General features: G+C 42.5%; 1 protein-coding gene across 1 annotated transcript in view; it reads right to left on the reverse strand.

Moving 5' to 3' along the window:
- Positions 1–453: 453 nt before the first annotated feature.
- The window catches only part of LOC120997731 (diacylglycerol O-acyltransferase 2-like), a 51,061-nt gene continuing 36,025 nt past the window's right edge, over positions 454–15,489 (reverse strand). The window contains exon 9 of the mRNA XM_040427995.1: positions 454–1,027. Coding sequence (XP_040283929.1) covers positions 873–1,027 — 155 coding nt within the window. The 3' untranslated portion in view covers positions 454–872. The remainder of the gene's footprint in view (positions 1,028–15,489) is intronic.

Below are 15,489 nucleotides of genomic sequence, written 5' to 3' on the forward strand. Positions count from 1 at the left end.
ATGAAATGTATTTGGGAATATATTTATACTAAAGTAATATTTGAGTATTTTCATTTTCTTGATTCCTGGAGAACCCTGTTAAAGCATACTTTTTAATATTTTTGATGTTCTCTGCTTGGCGATTCATTTGAGCAAAGTGAGATCAGTGTTGGACTGGCCCACCAGAGTGCCAGAATATTCTCCGATGGGTCCAGATTCTCATACTATAGTGGGCTTCGAGGACCATGAGTTAAAAAAAACATTTGGAGTTGCCTTTGGAGCCAATAACGTGCCACTAGGGTCTATTCTTTTTAAATCTAAGCCTATTAGACTTCATTGATGACACAGAGTTTGGGCTCAAATTTTCTGGTGGGCCCAAGGAAAACCAGTCTAACCTTGAACAAGTTATTTTAATTTCTGTTCTTGCTTTCAAATCGAATAATTATTTTGAAAGCAAAAAATATTCACCTGCGTTAGGACGAAAGATGACAACACGGATAGACAGTGCATTACAACATGAGGTTACATTCATTCTTAATGTCAAAGTTGATTATACAGAACATTTGATCATACACAGTACACTCTTCCTATTACACATGACCTCCTAACCCAAGTAATTGTCCATGAGCAATAGGGTTACAACACTGGTATAAATGACACTGCTTCCTGGAAGACTTGTCATGGTTCGTATGGGCAGACAGTGTTTCCCACTGAACCATCAGATAGGGTTCTCAGTATTTCAGCTTTCCTTCTTAAGGAGTGCAGTAACCACCCAAGGATGTCTTAGTTATCAGGTGTTACGTAGTATAAACCCCTAATATATTCTGATGCTACTGGCAGTCCAATCCATCATCACTGCTCTGTTGGCTTTTGGTCCAGTTAAACTTCTGTTCTCATATGAGCACCAAAGAGTCACTTTGTTGAAGACCAAACCGTTCCTTGTGAGCATTGAAAAGGTCTTGTAGACTTTTTATGTAGAGAGCATGGTACGCGTCCACCTGCTGCTCAGAAGGATTCTCAATTTTAGGCACAGGGATAGGTTTACCAACTGAAAAGAAAAACAAGAGAGTTCAGTGCAGGATAACCACCACAACAGTCTGAGGTGCCACCTAATGCCAAGGTTCGATCCCCTTGATATGAAACACACCCTATGATTCACCCTCTATCCTTTCTCAATGTGTTAATGATAGTCTGGGCAAACCCTGCACACATTAAATCCTATGCACGTGTGCAACAATTTTTATTGCTCAAACTAATCTAAAAAAAATTGAGCACTTTGCATATACTATAGTATTTATTAGGATATGCAGTCATCGACCATCCCTGGTCCTAATGTACTCTAAAGCAGGTTAATGTTCGTCACACACAACATGCTCCACTTTCTTGAAGAGACTTTTGAGCTGTATTTCAGTTTACACAGCCATCTCAATGTGAGGGAGAAAGGGGGACGATACAAAGCAAACAGGCTAAAGAACTCAGACCAGGGAGAAGGAGAGAGCATTCTTCATGGGGAACTTCCACTGAGCCCTAAACTTGCAGCTCCACAAGTAGTGATGAGCGGCAGGGGCAATATTCGAATTTGTGATATTTCATGAATATTTGGGCGAATATTCGTCATAAATTCGCAAATTCTAGAATACGCCATTATTTTCTTGATTGCGAAAATCGGCAATGTAATATGCGCATATTGCATGCGCAATACAGTTGTGGGTCACTTTTGCTACATTTTTCAGGCTGCTAGAAGTTTCCCAAGACTGGAGAAAATGGTTGGCACGGTAGAACATTACAATAGCTTTATATGCAGATAGAGTGCTCCAATATATTCACGATTGCAAAATCTTCACTAATGATGCGAATATTTTGCCGCAATACGTGCAACTTCACATTTTAACAGGTCTGACTACTTATTAGTGATTGGTGCACTAAGTATTGTTGTGAACTTGTGACATCACAGCAGTATGTATGTATGTATGTATGTATGGACAGCAGAACCTATTAGCTACACTATATCAGGATATAACCTACACTGACTATCTCCCACTAACTATCTGTATTATATATATAAGCTAACTAACTATCTTATGTAATGAGTGGAAAGCACAGAGCACAGCAATGACACTGCTGTCTCTCTCAGATCTGCAAAGTACTGCATACAAGGGCTGCTGGGGAGGTTCTTACATAGTAAGGGGTAGGCAGCTTTCCTATTGGTTGCTAGGGATGTTGCTAAGCTCTGACAAAGACATTGCAGCCTTCTCATTGGCCCACAAGTAAGAAGGGAGGTTACTGATGAAAACAAAAACTAGAATACGAATATATAGCACTATATTCTAATTCTTTGCGAATTCTCAAAGTGGCGATATTCGTGATTAAAATTCGCGATTCGAATATTCGCGCCCAACACTATCCACAAGCAGGCAGTTAAAATAGTAAAATTAAAAAGAAGCAACAGCAAGAACAACAACAGTGCAGCTTAAGCCTGTTTTTTTATTTTTAAAGATATTTACCTAAGCATTAAAGGTGTATTCCGTTTTTATTTGTTTATGTAATAGTAAATTATATTTTGAAATATACATCTATTTAAAATTTTGCTTAAATACCTTTCTTATATTATGTTGTGACCCCTATCTGCACAGTAGAATGGTATAGCCCATGAATCAGACAGTCCTGTGTAATGCATCCATGGCCTAACTGATTCCAGGTAATTTGTAAAATGGCTGCCTGTCTCTAGGTGATGTTGTCATGCTATTAACCCCTTAGGGACTTAGGACGTACCGGTACGCCATGTTTGCCGAGTCCTTAAGGACTCAGGACGTACCGGTACGTCCTAAGTTTAAAAGTACACTGCAACTCAGCGGGGGTTAATAGTAACAGGATGCAATAATAACAGTAACAATAGCATCCTGTCACAACGCCGGGGGGGGGGGGGGTTCTTGTGACCTCAATTCAGACCTGCGGTTTGCGGCTTTTACCTGCGGTTGCGGCGGCGGGCGGTGCCATCGGGTCACCATGCGGCTGTGTGGGAGACCCGATGGTATGGAAGGCAGCGCGATGTCTAAGGAAGGCATCGCACGGCCTTCCGGTGACGAGCCTGTGAGATCCAGCCCCCTGGATCTCACAGGCCGGAAGCTGTATGAGTAATACACACTGTATTACTCATTCAGCCAATGCATTCCAATACAGAAGTATTGGAATGCATTGTAAAGGATTAGACCCCCAAAAGTTCAAGTCCCAAAGTGGGACAAAAAATAAAGTGAAAAAAAAAGTTGAAAAAATAAAGTTTTCCCCCCAAAAATTAAAAGTTTCAAGTAAAAATAAACAAAAAACGTCATTTTCCCCAAATAAAGTTAAAAAAAAGGATACATATTAGGTATCGCCGCGTCCATATCGACCGACTCTATAAACATATCACATGACCTAACCCCTAAGATGAACACCGTAAAAAATAAAAACTGTGCTAAATAATCAATTTTTTGTCACCTTACATCACAAAAAGTGTAATAGAAAGCGATCAAAAAGTCATATGCACCCCAAAATAGTGCCAATCAAACCGTCATCTCATCCCGCAAAAAATGAGACCCTACCTAAGATAATCGCCCAAAAACTGAAAAAACTATGGCTCTCAGAATATGGAGACACTAAAACATGATTTTTTTTTGTTTCAAAAATGATATTATTGTGTAAAACTTGCATAAATAAAAAAAAGTATACATATTAGGTATCACCGCATCCGTGACAACCTGGTCTATAAAAATATCACATGATCTAACCGGTCAGATGAATGTTGTAAATAACAAAAAATTTAAACGGTGCCAAAACAGCTATTTCTTGTTATCTTGCCTCACAAAAAGTGTAATATAGAGCAACCAAAAATCATATGTACCCTAAACTAGTACCAACAATACTGCCACCCTATCCCGTAGTTTCTAAAATGGGGCCACTTTTTTGGAGTTTCTACTCTAGGGGTGCATCAGGGGGGCTTCAAATGGGACCTGGTGTAAAAAAAAACAGTCCAGCAAAATCTGCCTTCCAAAAACCGTATGGCATTCCTTTCCTTCTGCGCCCTGCCGTGTGCCCGTACAGCAGTTTACGACCACATATGGGGTGTTTCTGTAAACTACAGAATCAGGGCCATAAACATTGAGTTTGGTTTGGCTGTTAACCCTTGCTTTATAACTGGAAAAAAAATATTCAAATGGAAAATCTGCCAAAAAAGTGAAATTTTGAAATTGCATCTCTATTTTCCATTAATTCTTGTGGAACACCTAAAGGGTTAACAAAGTTAGTAAAATCAGTTTTGAATACCTTGAGGGGGGTAGTTTATAGAATGGGGTCATTTTTGGGTGGTTTCTATTATGTAAGCCTCGCAAAGTGACTTCAGACCTGAACTGGTCCCTAAAAATTGGGTTTTTGAAAATTTCTGAAAACTTTCAAGATTTGCTTCTAAACTTCTAAGCCTTGTAACATCCCCCAAAAAATAAAATATCATTCCCAAAATGATCCAAACATGAAGTAGACATATGGGGAATGTAAAGTAATAACTATTTTTGTAGGTATTACTATGTATTATACAAGTAGAGAAATTGAAACTTGGAAATTTGCAATTTTTTACAAATTTTTGGTAAATTTGGTATTTTTTTATAAATAAAAATGAATTAATTAAAAAATTAAGAACACAACACATACTGGGGAGACAGGGAGAACAATGTAAGGCTACTTTCACACTGGTGTTTCTGGGTCCGCTTGTGAGATCCATTTCAGGGCTCTCACAAGCGGCCCAAAATGTATCAGTTTAGCCCCAGTGCATTCTGAATGGATAAGGATCCGTTCAGAATGCATCAGTTTGCCTCCGTTCAGCCTCCATTCCGCTCTGGAGGCGGACAACAAAACGCTGCTTGCGGAGCCAAACGGATCCGTCCTGACTTACAATGTAAGTCAATGGGGACGGATCCGTTTTCACTGAACAATATCGTGCAATTGAAAAGAGATCCGCCTCCCATTGACTTTCAGTGTAAGTCAAAACGGATCCGTTTGCATTGTTCTTGGTAATGCAAACGGATCCGTTCTGAACGGATACAAGCGTTTGCATTATCGGTGTGGATCCGTCTGTGCAGATACAAGACGGATCCGCACCTAACGCAGGTGTGAAAGTAGCCTTAGATGTGCTTCTACACAGACAGACATGAAATGCTGTGGCAAGCAATAAACTACTATTCCCCTGTTAGATACTTAGTTAAAGGGGTTATGTCATGACTGATGTACAAAATACAAATTAGACATCCTCTAGCACATGACATTACCTTTCTAATAAAGCTAGAACCAGTCCTGTACATGGGTTATGAGTAGAGATGGCCTTGCGGTTCGCCCGGCGGTTGTTTTGCGGCAAACTTTGCGCGTTCGCAGTTTGCCGAACATGAGAACATATGGCGATGTCCACGGGCGCAATATTCTTCTGCATTGCACCGAACTTTGACCCATGACACATCCATCAGGTGGGACAGGACAGCCAATTGAGACATTTCAGCACATGGACACACCCCACCCTATCAAAGAACCGGATCTGGCATCCATTTTACATTCTGTTTTGCCAGTGTAGGGAGAGGTTGCTTTATGGAGAAGGGACAGGCTGTTAGGGACACCATACGCTAGCTAATAGGGCCACAAAAGTCCTTTTAAGGACTGGCATAGGTGTGCTATTGATAGGTGTGATATACTGAGGTGTGTGTGATATACTTAGGCCCCTTTCACACGGGCGTTGCAGGAAAATGTGCGGGTGCATTGCGGGAACACGCGCGATTTTTACGCGCGAGTGCAAAACATTGTAATGCGTTTTGCACTCGCGTGAGAAAAATCGCGCGTGTTTGGAACCCAAACCCGAACTTCTTCACAGAAGTTCAGGCTTGGGATCAGTGTTCTGTAGATTGTATTATTTTCCCTTATAACATGGTTATAAGGGAAAATAATAGCATTCTGAATACAGAATGCATAGTAAAATAGCGGGTGGGGTTAAAAAAATTAATTAAAAAATTTAACTCACCTTAATCCACTTGTTCGCGCAGCCCGGCATCCCTTCTTCTGTCTTCATCTGTGCTGTGAGGCATAGGACCTTTGATGACTTCACTGCGTTCATCACATGATCCATCACCATGGTGATGGATCATGTGATGAGCGTAGTGACGTCATCAAAGATCCTATTGCTCACAGCACAGATTAAGACAGAAGAAGGGATGCCGGGCTGCGCGAACAAGTGGATTAAGGCGAGTTAAATTATTTTTTTATTTTTTTTAACCCCTCCAGCGCTATTTTACTATGCATTCTGTATTCAGAATGCTATTATTTTCCCTTATAACCATGTTATAAGGGAAAATAATAATGATCGGGTCCCCATCCCGATCGTCTCCTAGCAACCGTGCGTGAAAATCGCACCGCATCCGCACTTGCTTGCGGATGCTTGCGATTTTCACGCAACCTCATTAATTTCTATGGGGTCTGCGTTACGTGAAAAACGCACAAAGAGGAGCATGCTGCGATTTTCACGCAACGCACAAGTGATGCGTGAAAATCACCGCTCGTGTGCACAGCCCCATAGAAATGAATGGGTCAGGATTCAGTGCGGGTGCAATGCGTTCACCTCCCGCATTGCACCCGCGCGGAATACTCGCCCGTGTGAAAGGGGCCTTAGAGTATACTTTCTAACATGAAAAATATATTATAGTGCATTTGTATTGTGCAGCAGTTGTGTGCGGTTCTGTTGCGATACTGCAGCTATATAGAGTTACAAATGCTATTGGAACAACTAATTGCAACGGGTGTGATATACCTGTTGCCCCCCAAAAAAACTAATTGAGGGGTGTTATATACCTTCTTCAACAAAATACTGATTGAGGGCTGTGATATACCTGTTGCCCAAAATAAACCAGCTGGTGTGATATAACTGTTGTGCCTCCAAAAAAATTGAGGGGTGTGATATACCTGCTTCCACAAAATACTGATTAAGGGGTTCGATATACCTGCTTCCCCCATATATTGATTGAGGGGTGCGATTATTCATGCTTCCACAAAATACTGATTAAGGGGTTTGATATACCTGTTTCCACCAAATATTGATTGAGGCCTGCTATATACCTGCTTCCACAAAATACTGATTAAGTGGTTTGATATACCTGCTTCCACAAAATACTGATTGAGGGCTGCGATATACCTGCTTCCATAAAATGCTGATTAAGGGGTTCGATATACCGGTTTCTACCAAATATTGATTGAGGCCTGCGATATACCTGCTTCCACAAAATACAGATTAAGGGGTTCGATATACCAGTTTCCACCAAACATTGATTTAGGGCTGCGATATACCTGCTTCCACAAAATACTGATTAAGGGGTTCAATATACCTGTTTCCACCAAATATTGATTGAGGGCTGCGATATAACTGCTTCCACAAAATACTGATTAAATGGTTTGATATACCCGCTTCCACAAAATACTGATTGAGGCCTGCGATATACCTGCTTCCACAAAATACTGATTGAGGGGTTTGATATACCTGTTTCCACAAAATATTGATTGAGGCCTGCGAGATACCTGCTTCTACAAAATACTGATTGAGGGGTTTGATATACCTGTTTCCACAAAATATTAATTTAGGCCTGCAATGTACCTGCTTCCACAAAATATTGATTAAGGGGTTTGATATACCTGCTTCCACCAAATATTGATTGAGGCCTGTGATATACCTGCTTTCACAAAATACTGATTAAGGTGTTTGATATACCTGCTTCCACAAAATACTGATTTAGGACTGCGATATACCTGCTTCCACAAAATACTGATTAAGGGGTTCAATATACCTTTTTCCACCAAATATTAATTAAGCCCTGCAATATACCTGCTTCCACAAAATAGTGTTTATGGGTTCGATATACCTGCTTCCACAAAATACTGATTGAGGGGTTTGATATACCTGTTTCCACAAAATATTGATTGAGGCCTGCGAGATACCTGCTTCCACAAAATACTGATTGAGGGGTTTGATATACCTGTTTCCACAAAATATTAATTTAGGCCTGCAATGTACCTGCTTCCACAAAATATTGATTAAGGGGTTTGATATACCTGCTTCCACCAAATATTGATTGAGGCCTGTGATATACCTGCTTTCACAAAATACTGATTAAGGTGTTTGATATACCTGCTTCCACAAAATACTGATTTAGGACTGCGATATACCTGCTTCCACAAAATACTGATTAAGGGGTTCAATATACCTTTTTCCACCAAATATTAAATAAGCCCTGCGATATACCTGCATCCACAAAATAGTGTTTATGGGTTCGATATACCTGTTTCCACCAAATATTGATTGAGGCCTGCGATATACCTGCTTCCACAAAATACTGATTAAGGGGTTCGATATACCTGTTTCCACCAAATATTGATTGAGGCCTGCGATATACCTGCTTCCACAAAATACTGATTAAGGGGTTCGATATACCTGTTTCCACCAAATATTGATTGAGGCCTGCGATATACCTGCTTCCACAAATACTGCTCTTCTCTAAGGACTTAGGCACTGGGTCATTTAGAAAATGGGAGGCCTTTCCGCAGGGGTGGTAGGGGTCAGGCAGGTGCACCAGGCCGAAGCCTAAGTGGGAAGTTGGAGAAGACGCGTGCGATTACTTCAAAGGGCGCATTAGAGTTGGTTGAGTGGCTCACTCACCATTCCGCTTCTGCACCATCCTCATCTTCTGTATCTGCACCCTTCTCACTCTCTGATGTGTGCACTCCCAACTACACCACCACCACCATAGCCCCTCCACTTGAGTTAGAGGAATTATTTTTCCCATCCATTCCCAGACCTTACAATGCGCAGCCATTCTTAACATCGGATGAGGAAGAGGAGGTAGCAACGGCCGCCACAGAGCGGTCTGACGACAGTACCCAGATCAGCCCAAGGAGGGTGGTCCCCGCTGTGTCAATGGTGGTGAAGGTGACGATGATGACGTGTCGATGGACGTCACTTGGGTGCCCACAAGAGAGAAAGAGGAGGAGAGTTCATAGGGAGAGATGGAGCAGCAGAGAGGGAGGAGAAGGAGGAGAATCAGGCAGAGCTCACAGGGCACAGGAGGCAAAAAGCAGACTGCAAATGTATCTGGAGCGAGCCATCCACCATGCACAGTCACTTTTGGCGCTTCCAGGACACTGGCACATGGCTCTGCAGTGTGGGCTTTTTTAAACGTGTCAGCTGCTGACAATAGTGTTGACATCTGCAGCCTGTGCTGTCAATGCATAAGTCGTGGTAAGCCCAACACTCACCTAGGGACGACCGCCTTAAGAAGACACCTGGCCTCCCATCACCGAGTCCATTTTGGAAACTAGGGGATAAGGTGCCAGTTTTATTGGTACTATTTTTAATTGCTCTATATTAATTTTTTTTGTGAGGCAAGGTAACCAAAAAAGGCACGGTTTTAATTTTTTCTTTTTTACAACATTCATCTGACAGGGTAGATCATGTGCTATTTTCCTAGAGAAGGTTGGTAAGGAGGCAATGATATCAAATATGTCTACTTTCTTTGTTTGTTTCAGTTTTACATAATAAAGTATTTTTGAAAACAAAATTATGTTTTTGTGTCTCCATTTTCTGAACGCTGTATTTTTTTTTATTTTTCTGCTGATCGTCTTGTGCAAGAAGAGTTGCCGTTTTTATTGGAACCATTTTTGGGTTCCACAACTTCCATTCAGAAATAAACGACCAGCCCAAGTACGTTTATAGTCAATGGGGTTATGACATGGTTGATGTACATAATGAAAATTAGACATCATTTAGTACATGACAATCTCTTTCTAACAAAGCTAGAACCAGCCCTGTACCTCACATGGATCCAGAGATCTCCTCATTCATTGCTAGACTGTTTTCAGACTGGCAGCTCGGGGTTTGTGCCCCTTCTGCAGCTCTCTCCCTGTAAATTTCACAGCTTCTAACAGTAGATATGGCTCGTGGAATTTGAAGGATGGAACTGAGCATGTGCAACCACCTCAGTAGGTGGACATGTAAATTAGTATACAAAATAAAAAGAGAAAATCAAAGAGAATATCTTACAACTGGAGCATTTTTATAGTAGAAAGTAAATTACAAAAATTATTTCTTTTTCTGAATTATATTAAAACAACATTTAATGGTGGCACGGCCGCTTTAACTGATGTTGAGAATCAATTAAGTCTATTTATAGAACTGGAATTTGCATGTCCTCTAATTTAGAGAAACCTAATTAGCAGGAAAGTTGTCTCCACAATTTTAAACTGTGCAATTACAAGGTCTACTAAATATGAACTAAATTAAAAAGTGAAGGTTTGGGAGTGAAAGACACAGGATCTTACTAGTGTTGGGCGAGCATGCTCTGCCGAACACCTTTTTCACTCGAGCATCGCAATGCTCTACAGATCGCGGTGTTTGACCGAACACCGCGTGTGCTTGAGCGCGATGCTCAAGTCTCCTTCTCGCACGTTTGTTGGCTGCTAGGCAAACAATAACCGTGCGGAAAGGCAGTGCCACTCACTGTAATGGAGTAGCCATGTTAGTTACTGGCATTACAGTGATTGGCTGGCCGAAACGCGTCATCGGGTGCTATATAGCCGATGACACGTGGTTCGGCTCAGACTTAGTCAGGGCGAGCTGCAGCAGAAGGGACAGATAGTGTAGGGAGAGGAATTGTGTTTTTTTTTAGGGAGTTTTGAGTGTAGAAAGGTGTTAGAGACCCAACAGTCCTTTTAAGGACTATTGTTTTATCTGGCTGCGAAATATATTACAGCAACATGCGCTAAATTGCATGCAATTGTTTGGCTGCTGGTGACAGCAGCGACATTAATTGCATTACATCTCCTGTATAACATTAGCCGCTGGTGACAGCAGCGACATTACCTGTGCTACATCTCCTGTATAACGTTAGCCGCTGGTGACAGCAGTGACATTACCTGCGCTACATCTCCTGTATAACGTTTGCGCATCATAAATATCAGTGACATTCAGTGTAATTTATTTGCGCATACACTTACAAAACCTGCGCTACTGTACATGTGACATACTTGCAAGCATATATACCATTTAATATGCTCAAGGCGAACAGTAAAGGACGGGGAAGTGGCTGTGCTGCTGATGGTGCACGCAGAGGCCGTGGTCCTAGGCGCAGTGAAATTGTGCCTGCTGCCATAGCACAAGAAACACACTCATCCACGATAACTAGCTTCATGTCCCAGTTTGCAGGGCAGCGCATGACACCACTCTCGAAGTCACACCAATCCGACCAGGTGGTCGGTTGGGTTGCAGCAGATAATGCTTCCAGTCGGTTAAGCACCACCTGTCTTCCACAAAGTCCAGTATCAGTAGCCAAGAGTCTGGTCAACAGAATTCTCACCCTGATCCTCCTTCCTCCCACCATGGAGAGTCCTGGCAAACAAGTGATCCCACACTCTGATATTCCGAGTAGCTCTTTTCAGCGCCATTCCTTGATTTGGCCCTCTCACCAAGCCCGCTTGAAGAGGGACATGAGGAGATCTTGTGCACTGATTCCCAAACTCTTGAGAATCCACAGTCAGAAAAAGATGATGGTGGGGAACGGCAATTTGTGTTTCACGAGGTGGATGATGATGATGAGACACAGTTGCCAATAAGTCAACGTCAATTAGTGTCTCAAGAGGTTGATGATGAGGATGAGACACAGTTGTCAATAAGTGAGGTTCTTGTTAGGTCAACAAGTCAAGAGGATGACCAGAGTGAGGAAGTGTAAAAGGAGGTGGTGGACGATGAAATCACTGACCCAACCTGGGAAGGAGGAAAGCCGAGTAAGGACAGCAGTACAGAGGGGGAGGGACCCGCAGCACCTCAACAGGCTGGAAGAGGCAGTGGGGTAGCAAAAGGGAGAAGGCGGGCCACACCAAACAGGCCCGCAACTGTTCCCCAAAGCACCCTCTTGCAACAATCTCCCTTGCCAAGGGGTAGGTGTTCCGCAGTATGGCGCTTTTTTGAGGAAAGTGTGGACGATAAAAGAATTGTCATTTGCAACCTGTGCCGTACCAAAATAAGCAGAGGCGTGAACACTAGCAACCTCATCACCACCAGCATGATCCGCCACATGGCATCAAAGCACCCTACTAGGTGTGCCGAACGCCTGGGTCCTCAATCAGTGTCTGCGGGTCACACCACTGCCTCCTCTTTCCCTGTGTTATGTGCTGGCCAATCCCCTGTCCAAGACGCAGGCCCAGATGCCTCCTGCCCTGCACCTGGACCTTCGCAAGCACCATCAGCTAGCACATCCACTTCTGAGTCCCAGCACAGCGTACAGATGTCCATACCCTAGGCCTTTGAACAAAAGCGCAAATACCCAGCCACCCACTCACAGACCATAGCACTAAATGTGCACCTTTCCAAATTGCTGGCCCTGTAGAGCACCTGAGCATCCCAAAGTGTTCTACTCGAGCACCCGAGCACTTTGGTGCTCGGTCAACACTAGATCTTGCCACTCATGTTTGTAGCTCACCTAGTTAAGCTAGCACTCTCTGCTCTGCACTGATGAGGGGCAGTCAACCTGAAACAGTTGTCTGCAGATGAGGTGCTGGCTTATTTAATATCCGAGTCATGTGTCAAGGCCTATATAAAGGGTGGCATTAAAGGCAGAGCTTGCTAAGAACTTATTTGCATCCCTTTTTTCCCAGAATTCCAGAGGAGCATATATGGCCTATAAGTCTCCTCATGCCGACTAAGGTGTTCTCTCCCCAAGGAGAGATAATACCTCCCTAAGTCATTTTTGTATTAGTCAAGAAACTCACTGTCCAAGGCTCATACATGCAGTACAGGGTGGCCCACCTAAAAGTTATCAAAATGAAAATCCCCTGTCCTTGTGTGGGTTCACTCCACAACATACCTCTATTCCTTGTAAGAGGTGAATGGTTTCTCTTTCTTTGAAAGAATGAAGTGATCTCTGGGTAGACGACACTACAGGTGTTCACACTGACTATGTGAAATAGAATCAATGTAAACTGTGGCTCCCAACTCCAGAAGCCCCGTAACAGCTCGGTAGTGCTTTTTGTGTGAATATATCACACCCTACTAAAATTTGTTTTAAGTAAAATTCATTTTTCAGATTTCTGCTTCTTCAGTAGAAGTAAAGCCAAATGTGTCACAGCTACAATCATTTTAATACCCTTTCCATTATATAGTGGCAATCAACAGCAGCTCCAGCTATGGTGAATTCTGCTAGACCATGTGTTAGATGTTACCCATTCATTTGAATAGGTGACTGTTAATACTTTGTTTTCCCAGATGTTGGGGGAAAGAAGGTTTATGCTGTTGGATTTCAAAACATCTTATCCTTTTGTTGAGGAGAGTGGCATAAAAGTAATGATGATGTTGGTGGGTTATAACTGCCCACAACATGTATGAAGTTCATAGAACATTCCTTCTGATTAGAATGTCTCCAATTGTGGAAAATTGTGGTTTGTCTTGGCTGTATCATAGTAAAGCTTACATACAGTCAGGTCCATAAATATTGGGACATCAACACAATTCTAACATTTTTGGCTCTATACACCACCACAATGGATTTGAAATGAAATGAACAAGATGTGCTTTAACTGCAGACTGTCAGCTTTAATTTGAGGGTATTTACATCCAAATCAGGTAAACGGTGTAGGAATTACAACAGTTTGCATATGTGCCTTCCACTTGTTACGGGACCAAAAGTAATGGGACAATTGGCTTCTCAGCTGTTCCATGGCCAGGTGTGTGTTATTCCCTCATTATCCCAATTACAATGAGCAGATAAAAGGTCCAGAGTTTATTTCAAGTGTGCTATTTGCATTTGGAATCTGTTGCTGTCATCTCTCAAGATGAGATCCAAAGAGCTGTCACCATCAGTGAAGCAAGCCATCATTAGGCTGAAAAAAAAAAAAAAAACATCAGAGAGATAGCAAAAACATTAGGCATGGCCAAAACAACTGTTTGGAACATTCTTAAAAAGAATGAACACACCGGTGAGCTCAGCAACACCTAAAGACCCGGAAGACCACGGAAAACAACTGTGGTGGATGACCGAAGAATTCTTTCCCTGGTGAAGAAAACACCCTTCACAACAGTTGGCCAGATCAAGAACACTCTCCAGGAGGTAGGTGTATGTGTGTCAAAGTCAACAATCAAGAGAAGAATTCACCAGAGTGAATACAGAGGGTTCACCACAAGATGTAAACCATTAGTGAGCCTCAAAAACAGGAAGGCCAGATTACAGTTTGCCAAACGACATCTAAAAAAGCCTTCACAGTTCAAACAACATCCTATGGACAGATGAGACCAAGATCAACTTGTACCAGAGTGATGGGAAAAGAAGAGTATGGAGAAGGAAAGTGTGACAAACTGCCATTTGCCACTGGGCATTGTAGAAAACTTGTGGCTAGCCTCCTGCCCTACGACTATGGCCTGGGACATATTACCTTCTTCCATACTGAACTTTCAGCTCCAGAGACTAAGTCCCGTTCGAAGATGGGACTTAGTCGTTTTTCTGCATGAAATTGACCGACCGCACAGCCCAAATCTATGGAACTGTTTTGGGCAGGAAATTGTGCTTGCGGTCGGTCATAAAGGACTTCCACTAAACTTTTGATCCGCTGGAGGGATTTGTGTGATTTTTGGAAGTGTTTATGTTTGATGTATGCTGAGTTTAAATATGTAATTTTTATGGAGATGGAATGTATGGTTTTAAAGTTACAGTGTATGTTTAAAAACTGTATTTTTACTGTCTGTGATAGTTATGTTAATCCATAATTATATCCCAGACAGAAGGAAGGATTTTGTGTATTTGGGTGGTGATTCCTCTCCTATTGTTCCCACATGTGTATTCGTGATTTCCCTTTGTCCTGAGAGATAATTGAATTGCTCTTCGGGTGTCTCCAGGGCAGAGAGGAGGAAACCATAATGCATTGTGGGGACCTGCATAAATACGGGCGGGTAGCCCTCAATAAAGAGTTCAGTTCAGTTCATGTTTTGCTAACCCTTCAAAACGCAGCCTTGTCTCGTTATTGGAGGGAATTGCTGTATCACGCTGGGGATTGCTATGCTCTGCATATTCCCTGGAGGAGTGATCTTTCCCACACGGTCCTGAATGCTGGATTTTCATTCAGGGTGGAAGGAAGACGGCCCGGCTCCAGTTAAGCTACGGCGGTTGTGGAGTCTGCGGTGGCTGTGGTGTCCAGTGCGGTGCTTGTGGTCCTCGGCGCAAGCTAGGAAGCGTCCATTAACGGAAGCGGATCCGTTACAGAAAGGAACTGCTCATGATCCTAAGCATACCACCTCATCAGTGAAGCATGGTGGTGGTAGTGTCATGGCGTGGGCATGTATGGCTGCCAATAGAACTGGTTCTCTTGTATTTATTGATGATGTGACTGCTGACAAAAGCAGCAGGATGAATTCTGAAATGCTTCAGAACTTATTGGAAGGTGCTTCACAGTGCAGATGGGCAATGACCCAAAGCA

The sequence above is a fragment of the Bufo bufo genome, chromosome 4 (assembly GCF_905171765.1).
Source record: "Bufo bufo chromosome 4, aBufBuf1.1, whole genome shotgun sequence".
Classification (NCBI taxonomy): Eukaryota; Metazoa; Chordata; class Amphibia; order Anura; family Bufonidae; genus Bufo; species Bufo bufo.